Raw genomic sequence first — 13,913 nt, forward strand, 5'->3', positions numbered from 1 at the left:
AGAAGGGGACATTTTGTTTGCAAAACTTCTATTAGAAAAAAATATTTAATAATATTTATGGCTCTGGTTATGTAGATATGGTAGTGGATACTTTCGTAATTATCTTTACCTAACTAGATGTGAATTAGTCTCTTTAAAATTGCTCCAATTCTTTCATCAATTGCTTAATATTTCCTTGTGTCCCTTTTTTTGCTTGTGAATGTGAATTATAAAACTCTCCCACATACATATCTGATACACGCTAAGCTCTTCAACCACTCTGCATGCTTAGCCTAAATTCATGAAGGAATTAAAATGTTTAAATTTCTGCTTTCTGTCTCTATTCTTCTTCCATGACACTTGAAGTTGTTAATGTATTTTTATCTTCAAAGTCATGCAGCTCTCACAGTGTTCTTACAGCTTCACATCTACAAAATCAAACCCCTAGAAGGGCGCTGCCAGAGAGGTTGGGCCTCAGATCTGGTCTGTTATGTGATGTTTAGAATTTGATAGGGAATGTCCCGGTTAATGCAATATTTTTAGTCCTTGTGCAGGGAATCACCTGTAGGACTCTTCACCGCAAGCACCTGTGAAACAGTTGTTCCCTCATTCTTCTGCTTTAGGAAAGGGCCTCAGAAGGGAAGATTTCTGTAACTGCTTCTGGAGCTCAGGTGCTGCTTATCTCCCCACTCATTACATACCGCACCTGATCTCCTTTTCTCCCTGCTGGGCTTTGGCGTGGCAATGCTCCGCAGCCCTGGGGCATCCAGAACCCCCGCACCTCCTGGGGGGCCTCTGCCCGCAGGTGGCTGTGGCCGAGCGGAGGCCACGCGAAGCACCGGGACAGGTTTACTGCCAGCAGCGGGAAACCGCTGCCAAAACGTCCCCACCTCTGGTCCTGGCCCCTTGTGCATATATTTGTCAAAATGCTGTTTTTCAGTCGCTATTAATGTGCTGGTTATTTAAACTTTATTGAGGCAAACGTTCAGAGCTGCATACCCCTGGTGCAAATTAGACTAACTAGAGCTTGACACCTGTGAACACTTGGAATAGTATACAGTACCCTTGCTTCAGCCTCATTAAAACTAATGAATTAAGTTTGTGAACCTATATACCTAATGTCTTTATTTTCAGGCACTGCTGTCCTGATTCTGTATGCATAACAATTAGCTTTCAGAATTTGCAGCGAACATCCCCAGGCCATTTTCTCGATATTTATGCAATTAGTTTTATGAACTTTGCTTAGGAGTTGCTATGTGATTAACAGTCATTACCTTCTCGTATTGCCAATTGTACAAATCACCTAGAGATTCCGTGTTCCGCAATTAAGTAGTTTTGTTATTCACTGCAGAAAACATTTTTGTGGCGGGCTCACCCAGCTAACAACCACCACAGGCACGCCGGCTGTGGTTGCCCTCGGCGGGTACCCCTCTGTCCCCCGCCCTCCCCGCCGGCGGCTGCCGAGCAAGTACCGCTCGCGGAGCCGTGTGCCCGGGTTCGCTCTCGCCGCGTTGTTCCCTCATCATGTCGGCCGGGTTAAACGGCTTAATAGCGAGGGAGAGAGGGGAGACGCCGGGTCGCGGGCAGCAGCGGGCTCTCGGCGCGCCCCGCGGCTTTCCTGCAGCGGGAGGAACCGGGGGTCTGCGGGCCGCCAGCGGCCGCCGGGACCCTGCGCCCCCTCCCCGGGCGGAGGCGGGCGCGCTGCTCCCCGCGGCAGCGCGGGGGTGCCGAGCCGGCCCGTCCCCGGGGGTAGGGCTGGAAACAAGCGTTCGCGGCGGGGGGGGCGGCCGGCGGGGCTCGGCGCCGCCCGGGCGCGGAGGTCGGCGTGGCCGCGGCCGGGCCCGGCCTCCGCCACTCGGCGGTAACCGGCCGGGGCCGGACTGCGGCGGGAGCGCGGCCGGCCGCCTCCCCCCCCCCCCCGCGGCGGAGCGAACCACTGCGGCTCGCCGAGGAGGTGAGGCACCTGTCACCCGGCGGCGGCGGCGGCGGGTGGCCCCGCGGCGGGCGGCGGCGGCGGCAGCTCGGGGCGCATCCCGCGGCGGGGGCGCGGCGGCCGCGGCGCGGCGGAGGGGCGGGCGGCGGGCGGGGGCGCGGCTGCGGCGGGGCGCGGCGGCTCTCCTCCCCCGCGCTGCCGCCGCGGGTGTGCGCGCGGAGCCGTGTCGGTGCCCCAACCGCCGCCGCCGCCTGCAATGGCGTTGAGGCGCCGCGGCGGTTGCTGCCTCCTGTCAGGCGGGCGGCGGCAGCGGCCGTTCTCCACAGAGGCGCGGAGCCGCCGCGGGCCGGAGGAGGAGGAGCGGGGGCAGCGCTGAGGCGGGGGGCTGGGGGAAGCCCGCCGCGGCTCCCGGCTGGGTAAGGCGGCGGGCGCGCTCGGCGGGAGAGGCGCCGGGCTCGGCGGGGGAGCAGCCCTGTCACCCGGCTTTTGTTTCCCGGGGTCCGGCCGGGCGGCGGGCGGCTGCCCGGGCTCTGCCCCGCCGCAAGGTGCAGCCGCCCGGGGGGGGGGGCCCGCGCCTCCAGCACGGCACGGCACGGCGCGGCCGCCCGGGGAGGAGCCGCCGTCGCGCCGTCCTCGCGGGTTAAGTTTATTGCCTTCCGCGGGACCAGCGGGTCTCGCCGGCAGCCGCTGCCGTGTGGCCCTGGGCAATCGCCCGTGGCGATCGCGGCCCCCGCTCGGGCGGGAGCGGGGCGCGGAGGGGCGGGCGCGCCTCTCCCCCCGCGGCGGGGGGGGCGGGTTACCCGTTTCGGTACCGGCACCCCCTGTTGCAGCGCCCAAAATGAGGCGGCCCCGGCAGGGCGGGAGCGGCGGCGGGGCGCGGGCTGGGGAGGAGGAGGAGGCAGGGACGGGAAGGGAGAGGGGTTCGCCTCTCGGCGAGCCCTGCGCTGCCCGTCGCGGGGCGGGGGGTACCGGGGGGCTCCGCCGCTCCGGTACAGCGGCCCCTGCGAGCCCCCGGGGCCGGGGGGTGGGCGCAGGTCCAGCCCCTCGCTCCGTTTCTGCAGCTCCTCGGGCACCTCCAAGCTCTTCCAGGTGCTAAAACCGCTGCCCGTGGCGAGGGGCAACTTTCTCTAACTGGATTTCACTTTCTTTACCGTGTCAGCTGAGGATGTTAACTTTGGGTGCCGTTTTTCTTATTCCCTCAAGCTGCTGTTTAATTTGCCTTTCTCAGTGTATTACATTTGATGGTATTTCTACCATTACGTTTCTCTTGAGAGAGCAAGGGTTGTCTTGCAGTGCCTCAGGGAAGCAGAACCCTCATGTTTGCATGAATTACTTTGTAGTTAGATGTAAGTAACTCAGAGGTTTGATTTTGGGGTATTTTTATTATATTTTTTAGTAAAGTTGAATAAGAACACAGAAGTAGTGCCATTTTTCTTGTCACATTGCCTTTCCTTTGCATGCATGTTTGTGACATGACGCAATACTTTGTGAATGGTGAGATGCAATAAGCCATTCTTCTACTATGGAATGATATTATAGGTTGCAAATTATGCAGCAATCAATTTGAAGAAGGTTGAAATGACAAGTTTTAATGTGTCTGTTTAGTGTTAGGTTGTATTTTTTTTACCATTTTTTTGTAAACATGTCAAATAAAGGTAAATGGAAATTGTGGCTTAGGTTTAAAGAAGTACAAGTACCTGACATGATTCAGAAAACCCTCCTTTCTATTGCAGGTTATATCAGCCGTTGTTCTTGAGAGTCCTTGGTTGCGCTGCGTTGTCAGAATTGACCGCATGTGTTTAGATACTTGCCTCCAGATCTTCCGTCGAGTATGGCCCTGCTGAAGGGCAGTGCTCCCTGAGAAAAACACTCCTCAAGCAGAATCTCAGCTGTGACAGACTGCTGAGAGCGGTGCTGCAGAAACTATGTAAGCTGGTTTTGCGCTCCTGGAGTAAACATGATGAAAACGGAGTCTTCAGGAGAAAGATCAACCCTCCGAAGTGCCTCTCCTCACAGGAACGCTTACAGAACTGAGTTCCAGGCGCTGAAAAGCACCTTTGACAAACCGAAATCAGATGGAGACCAAAAAGCGAAAGAGGAAGGAGAGGCCTCGCAGAGCAGGGGAAGGAAATATGGCTCAAATGTCAATAGGATTAAGAACTTATTTATGCAGATGGGCATGGAGCCCACTGAAAGTGCTGGAGTTACCCCTAAAACCAGGGGGAAGGGTGGCCCTCCATCACCTCAAAGGCGAATTAGGCCCAAAGAATTTGTAGAAAAAGCGGATGGTTCAATCGTAAAGTTGGAATCATCTGTCTCAGAAAGGATTAGTAGATTTGATACTATCCACGATGGTCCTTCCTATTCTAAGTTTACTGAAACTCGGAAGATGTTTGAGCGAAATGCTCATGAAACGGGACATTCCAATCGCTATTCCCCAAAGAAAGAGAAAGTCGTTTCCAGTGAGCTTCCGGATGAGTGGTGCAGCTCGAAGTCTCACAGAGGCAGCACTGATTCACTGGACAGTCTTAGCCCAAGGACAGAGACTGTCTCTCCAACTGTGAGTCAGCTCAGTGCAGTTTTTGAAAACACTGACTCACACAACGTAATCATCGTAGAAAAGTCGGAAAACAACGAAGAGTACTCTGTAACTGGTCACTATCCGTTAAACCTTTCATCTACTGTTGCAAATATCTCTTCCCCGGTTGCAAACCTTGAGGGTTTCAGTCCTCTGAAAGATGCCAGCACATGGTCTCCTCCAGCCAAACAGAGTACAGGCGTGATGTCTGTTGAGAACTCTCAGCAGAATAGCGCGCCTTCAACACCAAGACAGAAGACGTCCACGGGCACTTCGGCAGGTTCAAAAACAACCGAAGAAATAAAGAAGAGTACAGAGGCTGCTTCAGTTGAGGGCTCTGCAGTGAGTCAACAGGATTTGGGCAGCGTGCTTGACAGCGAAATATCTGTGGACAGCTGTGTGAGGAGTAAGTCAAAAACAGAGACAGAAGGTTTGTTGCAACAAAAGGAACAGTCAGAACTTGCAGAGGGTGTCTTTGATAGACCTGAAGCTGCGGGATTACCAAGAAATGTAGCTTCAGGTGGTGATTTTGCCACAGATGCTGTTTCAGATGCTGCTGAGTCCCATTATGATGAGGCAAGTGAAAAAGAAGTGCATGAAGATGTGAATAATTTTCAGAGTTCCCACGTGTACATGCACTCTGACTACAATGTATATCGGGTACGATCGAGATATAATTCTGACTGGGGAGAGACAGGTACAGAGCAGGATGATCAGGATGACAGTGATGAGAATAACTGTTATGAACCTGATATGGAATATTCTGAAATTAATGGATTGCCAGATGAAGATGAAATACCAGCCAACAGAAAAATACAGTTTAGCCGTGCTCCAATCAAGGTAAAGTTTCCTATGTTCTTTTTCTGCGGTTTGGTTTGCTTTCAAATGCAACTTTATTTGAGGTAGATTTTGACAGCTGATCTGGGCTCTGAAAAGATTGCAGAGGATCTTTTGATACACATTTTTATTACAGTCAGCCAGCAAGTGTAATCTTAAATGAAGTAAGGAAGCTGAGCTTTGAGCTTGTGTCATTTCCTGGACTATTTGATGGCTGACTAAGCCAGCAGAAATTGGGAATGACAGCTGGGTCTGTGAAGTTTGAGAATTTTAACATGCATGTTTTGATTTATATGGCTGAACTGTAATCACATGGTGAGATGTAAAAGTGGTTATTTGGTGGCCTTTGTGTTGCTTGCTTTTTTTCATTTGAAATCACAGCTTCTTGAGATTGAATGGCTTTTCTTCAGCTCTCATCAGATGTTCTTTAAAGTGGTATTAAAGTGTTGTGGTATTTTAAACAGTGTGTGATGAAATACAGTGTGATTCTGTCTCACTAGTAGGGGGCTGTTAATATTCTGCGTCTGAATTAGTATCATCTTTTCTAGTAGCATTGTCACTTTTTTAAAACTTTAAAACAATATATGTGTATCTAGTATATCTTAGTGCTACAGAAAGGCAGAAGTCAGTTGATCGAAATACCTAATGAAGGGTGGGTTTCTTGCAGAGCTTTTTGGTTTGCTCTTAAGCACCTTGAAATTACAGCTAAGAATGTTGTTTCAAGTACTTTCAGTTCAGGAAGGAATAACTAGTCACGTTTTGTTGTACTCTCTTTTCACTGCCGTGTCTCCGGATTAAGTGTAAAACTATTTTACTTCCAAGTTGGTTTTAGTTCATGTGGTCTCAAATGGGCAATTCAAAAGCATAGTCATTTTTCCAGAAATGGCTCTTGAAACAGCCATATGTCGTGGAGCACTTGAAATCTAAACATTTGAAAATTAAAAATATGTAATTGAAATTGACTGCATTTTCATTGTATGAGTTTAGCAACGAAAATTACTAACATCAACAAGCAGAAGTTTCACTATCAAACTTGAAGTAAGGTGATTTACAAAATCTGCATTTTTACCACCTGTGGTTTAAGTTAGGGTAAGATGTATATCTGTATTAGGAAATTTTCATATGAATGAAGGAACCAGGTTTTCACATCTGTTTATTGGGGTGGAGGGAGGGGAATGGCCTTGTGTTCTTCATGCTTCGAAAAGACCATTTTTTACACTGAAACAAAATATCCTAAGCCAAGAGAATGGATTTTTTAATGTTGTTTTGTTAGTATTTTATTCAGGCTTGCGTCATGGACCAAAAATTCTAGCAGTGTTTGTGCTCCCTCTAGATTGTTCCCATAATTAAGCTAACTGGGTTTTTAAAAATTATTTTGATATGAAGTAGAGACAAGTTTTATTACAAAGGATTATGGAAGTGGTCCCCCCCACCTTCTTCCCCTGCAGGTTATATGAAGAGACAAGATGGTGTTCTCTCTTCTGAAAGATGATGTGCAGATTATGTGCAGAGGTTTGCTTTATCATATTTATTATGGTTCCAACAGATAAGAATCCAGAAAGTGACTTCACTGATTTTATTCTTGAGATGGTCAGATTCTTCTGCTGTCACTGTTAGCTCTTTCAAAACAGAAACATCCTTACTTCAGTATACTGCTGTCATCTGTCTGAATCATGCTGTCATGCCAAGTACTACAAGAGTATTTTCTCAATTATTTAGTTATAAAATTTTTCTTTCCTTCTCAAGTTTTTCATGCTATGTTCATTTCAGATTACATATTATCAAGTAATAATAATGGTCCATCAGGAAAATGCTCTAGAAGTCATTTGTGTAAATAATAAGAGTACATTTGTAATGGTTTTAAGCATAAAGCACTCTTAACAAGCTTATCCAAAACAAAAGAATCTTTGCTTTAATTATTTTAGCATCTTTATTGTAGATAGGAAGAAAACAGAATAAAAGCTGCATTGAGAGAGGACAGCGTAGGAGGGATTGGGAGGTTTGGGAGATCCCCTGCTTTTTGTCCTGAGTGCCTCCAGTGCATGCAATCTGTTAGTCACATGAGGAAACAGAAGTGGGACCATGTGGAAGGCTTGCACGAGGAGGATGAAGTGCAGCGAGAGTTATGGAAAATTAAAAGCTGCTTCTCGAGCCTTCCTCCCTTTTCTCCGCAGCGCGCTATAATTCCCTTGGCGGTGTCAAGCAGCCTAAGCTCGGGCAGACTGCCAGCGACGTCAGGTCACTGCCTGGCCATGCTGCCGCAGGCAGGGACACGGGAAGGGCAGCTGGAGAATCCCCTGGTGGGTCATCGGAGGCTCGCGGGTCTGTGGGGTCCTGCGCTGCCTCTCTGACAGCGCTGCCAGTTCAGCACGCTGCTCAGAGGTTGTGAACTGGCTCTGGCTAGCGGTTTCTGCCCAGCAGGTGGGTATCAAAGAGCAGCACAGAGGGCAAGGGGGACTTGCGTTCTGTCACCTCGCACAGTGCTAGCGGATGAACTTACCCGATTGCTCTCTGTACCCACCCGTTACGTGGGAATGATGCTTGCTAGCTGAATAGACAGCAACTATTGAAGATTTTTCCTGATCTAGGTAATTTTGTGTGTTAGTGGGCATAAGTAGTTTCATTAATACTTTCCTGAACGTCATCTCACGCATAGCATAACTGACAGGAAAATACAAAGCAATGCAGGAGTGTTTTCTGAACTGTTGAAAACTGATTTGTCGTTTAAAATTAAGCAATTTGTCCTTAACTGCTAGATAGTGGCGTGAAAAGCCCAACCCAAACTCTAGATGTTTAGCGCCGATTTCATATATCATACCTCCATTCTCCTCCTACAGGTGAGCTCTGAAATAATTAACAAAATTGGCATTTGAATGTGTAACCTGTGAAATGAGTGGGTAGTTATTGCCATAAAGTTGTTACTTGAAGGTCTCACCAGGTTTGGATAAACATCTTTGAACTTTTTTTCCAAGGGATTTTTCAGGTAGCGTGTAAGAAGTAAATGACAAGACTGCTGAGACTGAAGAGCAAAGACATTTCAGTTACCACCAAGGGGAATCCTTTCTGTCCCTTTAGGGGAAATGCTGTGGACTATGAGAAGTAATGAAGTATAGGTGGAAGGATGAATAAATAAAATCTTACTCATCAAACTGATAAAGATTGAATTGTGCTCACTTCCCAAGCAGGAAAAAGACCCAGTTATTGAGAAACTCGCTATAAAGACTCAAGTCAGCGGATGCAGGAAATTCTACTCCGTTACAGTCTGTAATTTCACTATCACAGATCCCATGCTCCATGGGCCATTTACTCTGCTCTAGAATTATGGGATATGTTTGCTGATCTCATCTCTGTTGAAAGTCCCTTTAGGAGTAGGTGGCTGCCCAGGGACCATTGCAGGCTTGGAGAGTTTCTAGGTATTTGGAGTGTGGCATCGCTGACGTGAGCAGTTGTGGGCGTCTGTGGGAGCTTAAGTCAGCTTGGTGCTGTTCAGTAAAAAATAGCCTAAAAGGGCCCAAGAGTTTGTGCTGTTAGTGGCAGTGGGCATGAGTGCGTTACTAAACAAGGGATGTGCACGTTGATATAGCAGCTGAAATGAGCGTTTATATAGTGATATAGGGGCCTTCACCAGCACCAGCCCATTCTTGTGTTGAAGTATTGTGTTTCTGCTCAGGGACAGAACTGAAACTCTCTAAGGCAAGAGTAAGAGGTAAAAAGGTTAAGTAAATGTGGTGAGGAAAAAAATACCCTGGTTTTTCTGGGGATGCTTTTCTACACAAAAAAGCAGAAACTTGGTGATTTATTGACCTTTGGTCAAGTTTTGCAGGGTTTCCTGAGGGTTGGGTTATATGCCGCTTCCCAAACATTGTGGGCTAATTGGACAAAGTTTGCCAGTACTGCAAAATTTGTTAGCTTGTGGCTTTCCACACCCTGGGAAATGGAAATGTATTGATTGTCCAAATCACAGTCCTTTTTGAGCCATGTTTCTTCCATACTGGATAAAATTAGGATGGAAGAGTAATGTTCACCTTGTCTCCTCTCTCCAAGTCCAGAATATCTGGTGTCTTGATACCTGATGGCTGCATCTTCAGTGCCTGTTTCTGGCACCAGGTACATGTTAAACTATTTAAAGCTGTTAGCAGCAATTGGTGTCTCCTGCTGAGCCTCCTTTTGCAACCTTCTGCTCCTCTGACTAAGCTAAGGGGTTGAGGAGGGTTGGGTAGTATGTGACCATATGGCAGACAGCAGGTCACTTGTGGTGCAGTGAGGGGTTTTAGGTCTAGCTGCTGCTGCAGTTTTCAGGGTTCCATAAAGCTTCCTTAGGGTGCAGTGGTGGTGAAAGGACCTCTCTGGAGACCTCTCTGAGTTTTGGGGTAGGTGGGAGAGAGGGTGACATGACCAGAAGGGATATAGCAGATGGCTCTTCCATGCTTCAGCTAATTCCATACGAAGGATCACTAGTGCCCAGCGTGACAACACTTCAGTTTTCCAATTCGTGTTTTGTTCAAATGGTCTTCAGGAATCGGAATTTGTGGTTTTGCAAGAAGTGCTGTGACTCTAGTTTAGTGTAAAATACGTGACATTTGTATTTAACAGTTGTTTTGAAATTTCTTATGAACTGTATGGTGATTTTTCTTATTAAAATTCAGTTCAAAGAGCAAGTCCTTTAGTTATTCCTCATTTCTCTCATTAAAATGTATTCAGGAATGTAATTAGTGGTGAAGAAAATCTGAAACAATCTGACACTAATTACTTTGGAAATTTTTACTCTCTAAAATATTGGTTATTCTTTGTCTGGTAAGAATCAAAATAAACTACGTTGGAAACATTTTCGAGTTTTAGTGTTGAAAAAGAAAGTATTTCTTTGCCTGATTCAGTGTTCACTATGGTATTTACCTGTTGTTAAAATGTTGATGAACTCTTTTGGATCATAGGAGTCGTAAGTGAAGGTTACCCATCCACAAGCACTGTACAGTCCCTGGCTCCAAACTTGCCACTGCTTCTGTTCATGTTTTACTTAAGTGAATATGGAGTTGGATTTAAATGACCTCCAGATCTCCCCTCCAACCTCAGTGAGCATATGATTCTATAAATAAAGTAGTGCCAACGGGTATTAGGATACTTGCCGAAGGCAGATGTGGAAGGTGGGACTTGCAGAAAGATCCTGAGGCTATATTACATTTGAGATTATTACAGAATCTGAGAATTTCATCCACTTTTTAATAGATTAATTAAGAAACCTTACAGATAAAAGAAGATGTGTAACTTTCTTCTGAAATCACTGAAAGAGTATTTTTCCTTTCCTTAAATTTCGTTCTCTACTCCAGCTCTTGTGTCCATACTTTGTTTACAGCATTAAGAGTAGATGGTAGTTTTGACTAAAGCATGAAACTAGGTATTAAGTAGGCTTAGACTCTGTCTCCCGTAATGTTGAATAGATCACTGAACCTTATGCTGGTATTTGAATTCTGTAAAATGGGCACCAAGTTGGTAATTAATTCAATTAATCTCAACTTGTAGTTTGACATGCTGAGCTATTGCTTGGGTTGCTTAATATGTGTGTATTCTGCTACATAAAATGACCTTATACTTTTTGCAGGTATTGTGAAGTATGGGAAATTCTACAGACTTACGTAGTAATAAAGTGTTGTACTTCAAGGATTGGGATACTGACTTTGATTATTTGTAAAAATGATGTAAAACCAGGTTCTTTGCTCTTGTGATAGGATATAAAGAGTGTTTCTGGGACCTGGTCTTTTATTTCAGTTACATTTGTTATGAAAGATCTTGCTATGGAAGGCAGAACCTTTTATACATATATTTGTCAGGGAAAGGAACAAGAAGTAATTGTTAAGGATTCACAGACCAGATGCTCTCAGAAAAAGAAGAGTAACGAAGGGATAAAGCATTCCAGAACAGGTTGCTGTTTGGACTACTAAAAGGTCAGTGTGTTCTACCTGGTTATCTCACATGTGAAGTGTATTATTGAGTTGGAACTGTATACTTTCACTGGATGTAATTACACACAGTAATTTCAGGTGCAAAAGAGTTTTCCTGTATTAAGTATACATGGAGTTACTGGAGTACAGAAGATGGCCTGCCTCTATATGCTGTGGAGACTTGAACTCTTGTATAGGTCATAATTTCACTACTAATTCTAGGGACCAGTTATTCCTGGATGCAATGTTCACACACAGTTATTGAACTAAAAAGAAATAATGTGGCTTTAAACTGGGTTTTATAAGCATTGAGGACATTCTAGAAGAGCGGTTTGTAGAAACCAAGTTTAGACTGAATAATTGGCATCAGAGATTTATGCGGTTTAGTTTGAAAGGGGTTTCCAGTTGAAGGTTTTGAACTTAAAAAATGCAGACTGAGAAACTGTAGGGAAATGGTTTGAAATTAGTTGAACCAAAGAGCAAAGGGAGCTAACAGTGGGGTTCTTGGAACCTCTTTGATTCAGAATTAGAAAAAGTGTGTGGGATTTGCATCCCAAGAAAAAGCAGAATACACAAGCAGAATAATTGCAGACCTAATCAGAAGAAAAGTCAGCCAAAGAGAATATCAGAAGCTAGCCAAGAACTTGCAAGGAGTGGCAAAAGTGGTTGGTTCAAGAAATGAAGACTGTCATAGAGTTCAGATGTCTTAAGTGAGAATAAGATGTTGCCAGCAGTCAAGCTGAGTTTGACCTTGTAAAGGAAAATAATCCAAGGAGTAAAAAGCGATTTATCCATTAAAAATGAAACAAGAAAGCAAGCTGGGTGTTATGCAGTGACCATGAAGTTATGATCATAGCTATCATCCCCAGTTTATGTTAATATTTTGCCTTCATTTTTGGCGCAGTTGGTCATGTTGAACATGGAATCAGGATTAAGAGTCAAATAAAGATATACGTGTGGAAACCCTTACAGTGGAAATTCTTACAGTGAAATGAGGATGAAACCTAGAAGTTCCTACTGCTCAGGTTTGTAGGGGGTTGGGTGAAAGAAGTTGTGTTTTAGAAAGTCTTGTAGCAAATATTTCAAAACAAACAGAACACTATCGAAATAGAAATGGTATTTAATGAAGAAGAGCAAATGCAGTAGCTGTTTTTGCAGAAAGTAGAGAAGAGGTGGTTCTGGCAGCTTGAATCTCTTTTTTTTTAACTTTTTTTTTTCCTATGCCAAAGCAATAGGAAAAAACTTTTAGAAGAGTCAAAGGCAGAGAGACAAATGGAAAAGTGGAATGCATGTAAATGGATTTATGAGAAGTAGCATATGTCAGACTAAATTAGTATCTGCCTTTGTTAAGATAGAAGACCTTGTTAAAAATTTCAGTAGTTCTGTCTCAGAAAGTTGGAGCACGCTAATGATGCTTGCTCTTAGAGGAGAGTGGAGAAGCCTTATCATTGCATAGGATTACAGTAAAATGCGGGTGACTGGGAGAACTTGAGTAGTGGGGATGGACTTATGAGCTAAGAAGTTTCACTGTAAACTGGTGACTCATTTGTAGGAGATAACAGCGAAGGAGAAAGCCACTCTGACTTGCTCACGGAGAATGACAGCAGTAACCCGCGGTGCGATGCAGCTCTGAGGAAGGGAAATGGCATTCTAGATACACGAAGCAAAATATTTTGGTAGCAGTAGGGAATTGTGAGTGTCATTTTATAACTCACTACAGAGACTTCATCTGGAACATGTCTGGTGGATTCTGCTCAAGGCGAGTGAGTTTTCAGGAAGAGCTGCAGCAACTTGCTGCTCTTATCTGTCTTTTTCTTGGTTAATTCTATCATCAGACGGGGCTTGAGAAATTTATCTTGCTCAGTGAGGGATGACAAAGCCTGAAAAAGAGCATAAGTGCATCTCTGGTATATTCATAAGGAAAAAGCACCCGAAGGCTAAGGGGCAGCATTCCACTTTTAAGGTGGAATTGAGCATTTTCCAACTAAGATAAAAGAATTGTAATTTTCCTATGTTCCTGATAGACTACTGTATTGTCTAATGGTGTCTGTTAAATCTGTTAAGGGTTGGAATTTCCTTCAGCACTGTTGAACCACAAATTCAGGCCACAAATAATCTATTAAAAAAGTACGTGACGTTCCTGTAAGTAAATGGTGCAAAGTGATAGGTGTTATTCTGTGGTGTCCTTTTTTATATAGAAAGTATTCTAGTGAGACCAGAAGTTAATTTTACTCACTAGAGTTGATTCAGGAGACCTGTCAGATTACTTGGGTATTTCCATATGATAAAAGTGAGTGGAAAGTGTGAATGCAGAATTTATCTCTGAGATCCGTTTGCCTTGCGTTATTACAGATACAGCTGCACTTCTTAGTGTACGCACATCTGTAACTTTTTATGTTTCTCTCTGTGGTTTCCATCTGCCTTAGTATTCGGTGCATAATCTCAAGGGCATAAGATGCTGGTTCACATTGAAAGGATATCTTTTAATATTCAGACTATGTTGCATGTAGACCTAGGGCTTTTTATTTGATAAAATACCTGTATTTCAAATTTACTACCCACATTATTTGTTTAAAAGCAATAAGCTAGAGAGGCTTTTAAAAGTCGTGCTATCAAACTCATGTCTAATTCATCTAGATCATGGCCTTAT

General features: G+C 45.1%; 1 protein-coding gene across 6 annotated transcripts in view; it reads left to right on the forward strand.

Moving 5' to 3' along the window:
• Positions 1-1,918: 1,918 nt before the first annotated feature.
• The window catches only part of PPP1R9A (protein phosphatase 1 regulatory subunit 9A), a 157,916-nt gene continuing 145,921 nt past the window's right edge, over positions 1,919-13,913 (forward strand). For 5 of the 6 annotated variants that reach the window (XM_074835981.1, XM_074836009.1, XM_074835999.1 and 2 more), the window contains exons 1-2: positions 2,115-2,328; positions 3,646-5,330. In XM_074835981.1, the coding sequence (XP_074692082.1) occupies positions 3,870-5,330 (1,461 nt within the window). In that variant the 5' untranslated portion in view covers positions 2,115-2,328; positions 3,646-3,869. Of the gene's footprint in view, positions 1,934-2,114; positions 2,329-3,645; positions 5,331-13,913 lie in introns of those variants that run through there. The other variant, XM_074835988.1, reaches the window with a different exon arrangement.

Source organism: Strix aluco, chromosome 1, assembly GCF_031877795.1.
Source record: "Strix aluco isolate bStrAlu1 chromosome 1, bStrAlu1.hap1, whole genome shotgun sequence".
In the NCBI taxonomy this organism is placed as follows: Eukaryota; Metazoa; Chordata; class Aves; order Strigiformes; family Strigidae; genus Strix; species Strix aluco.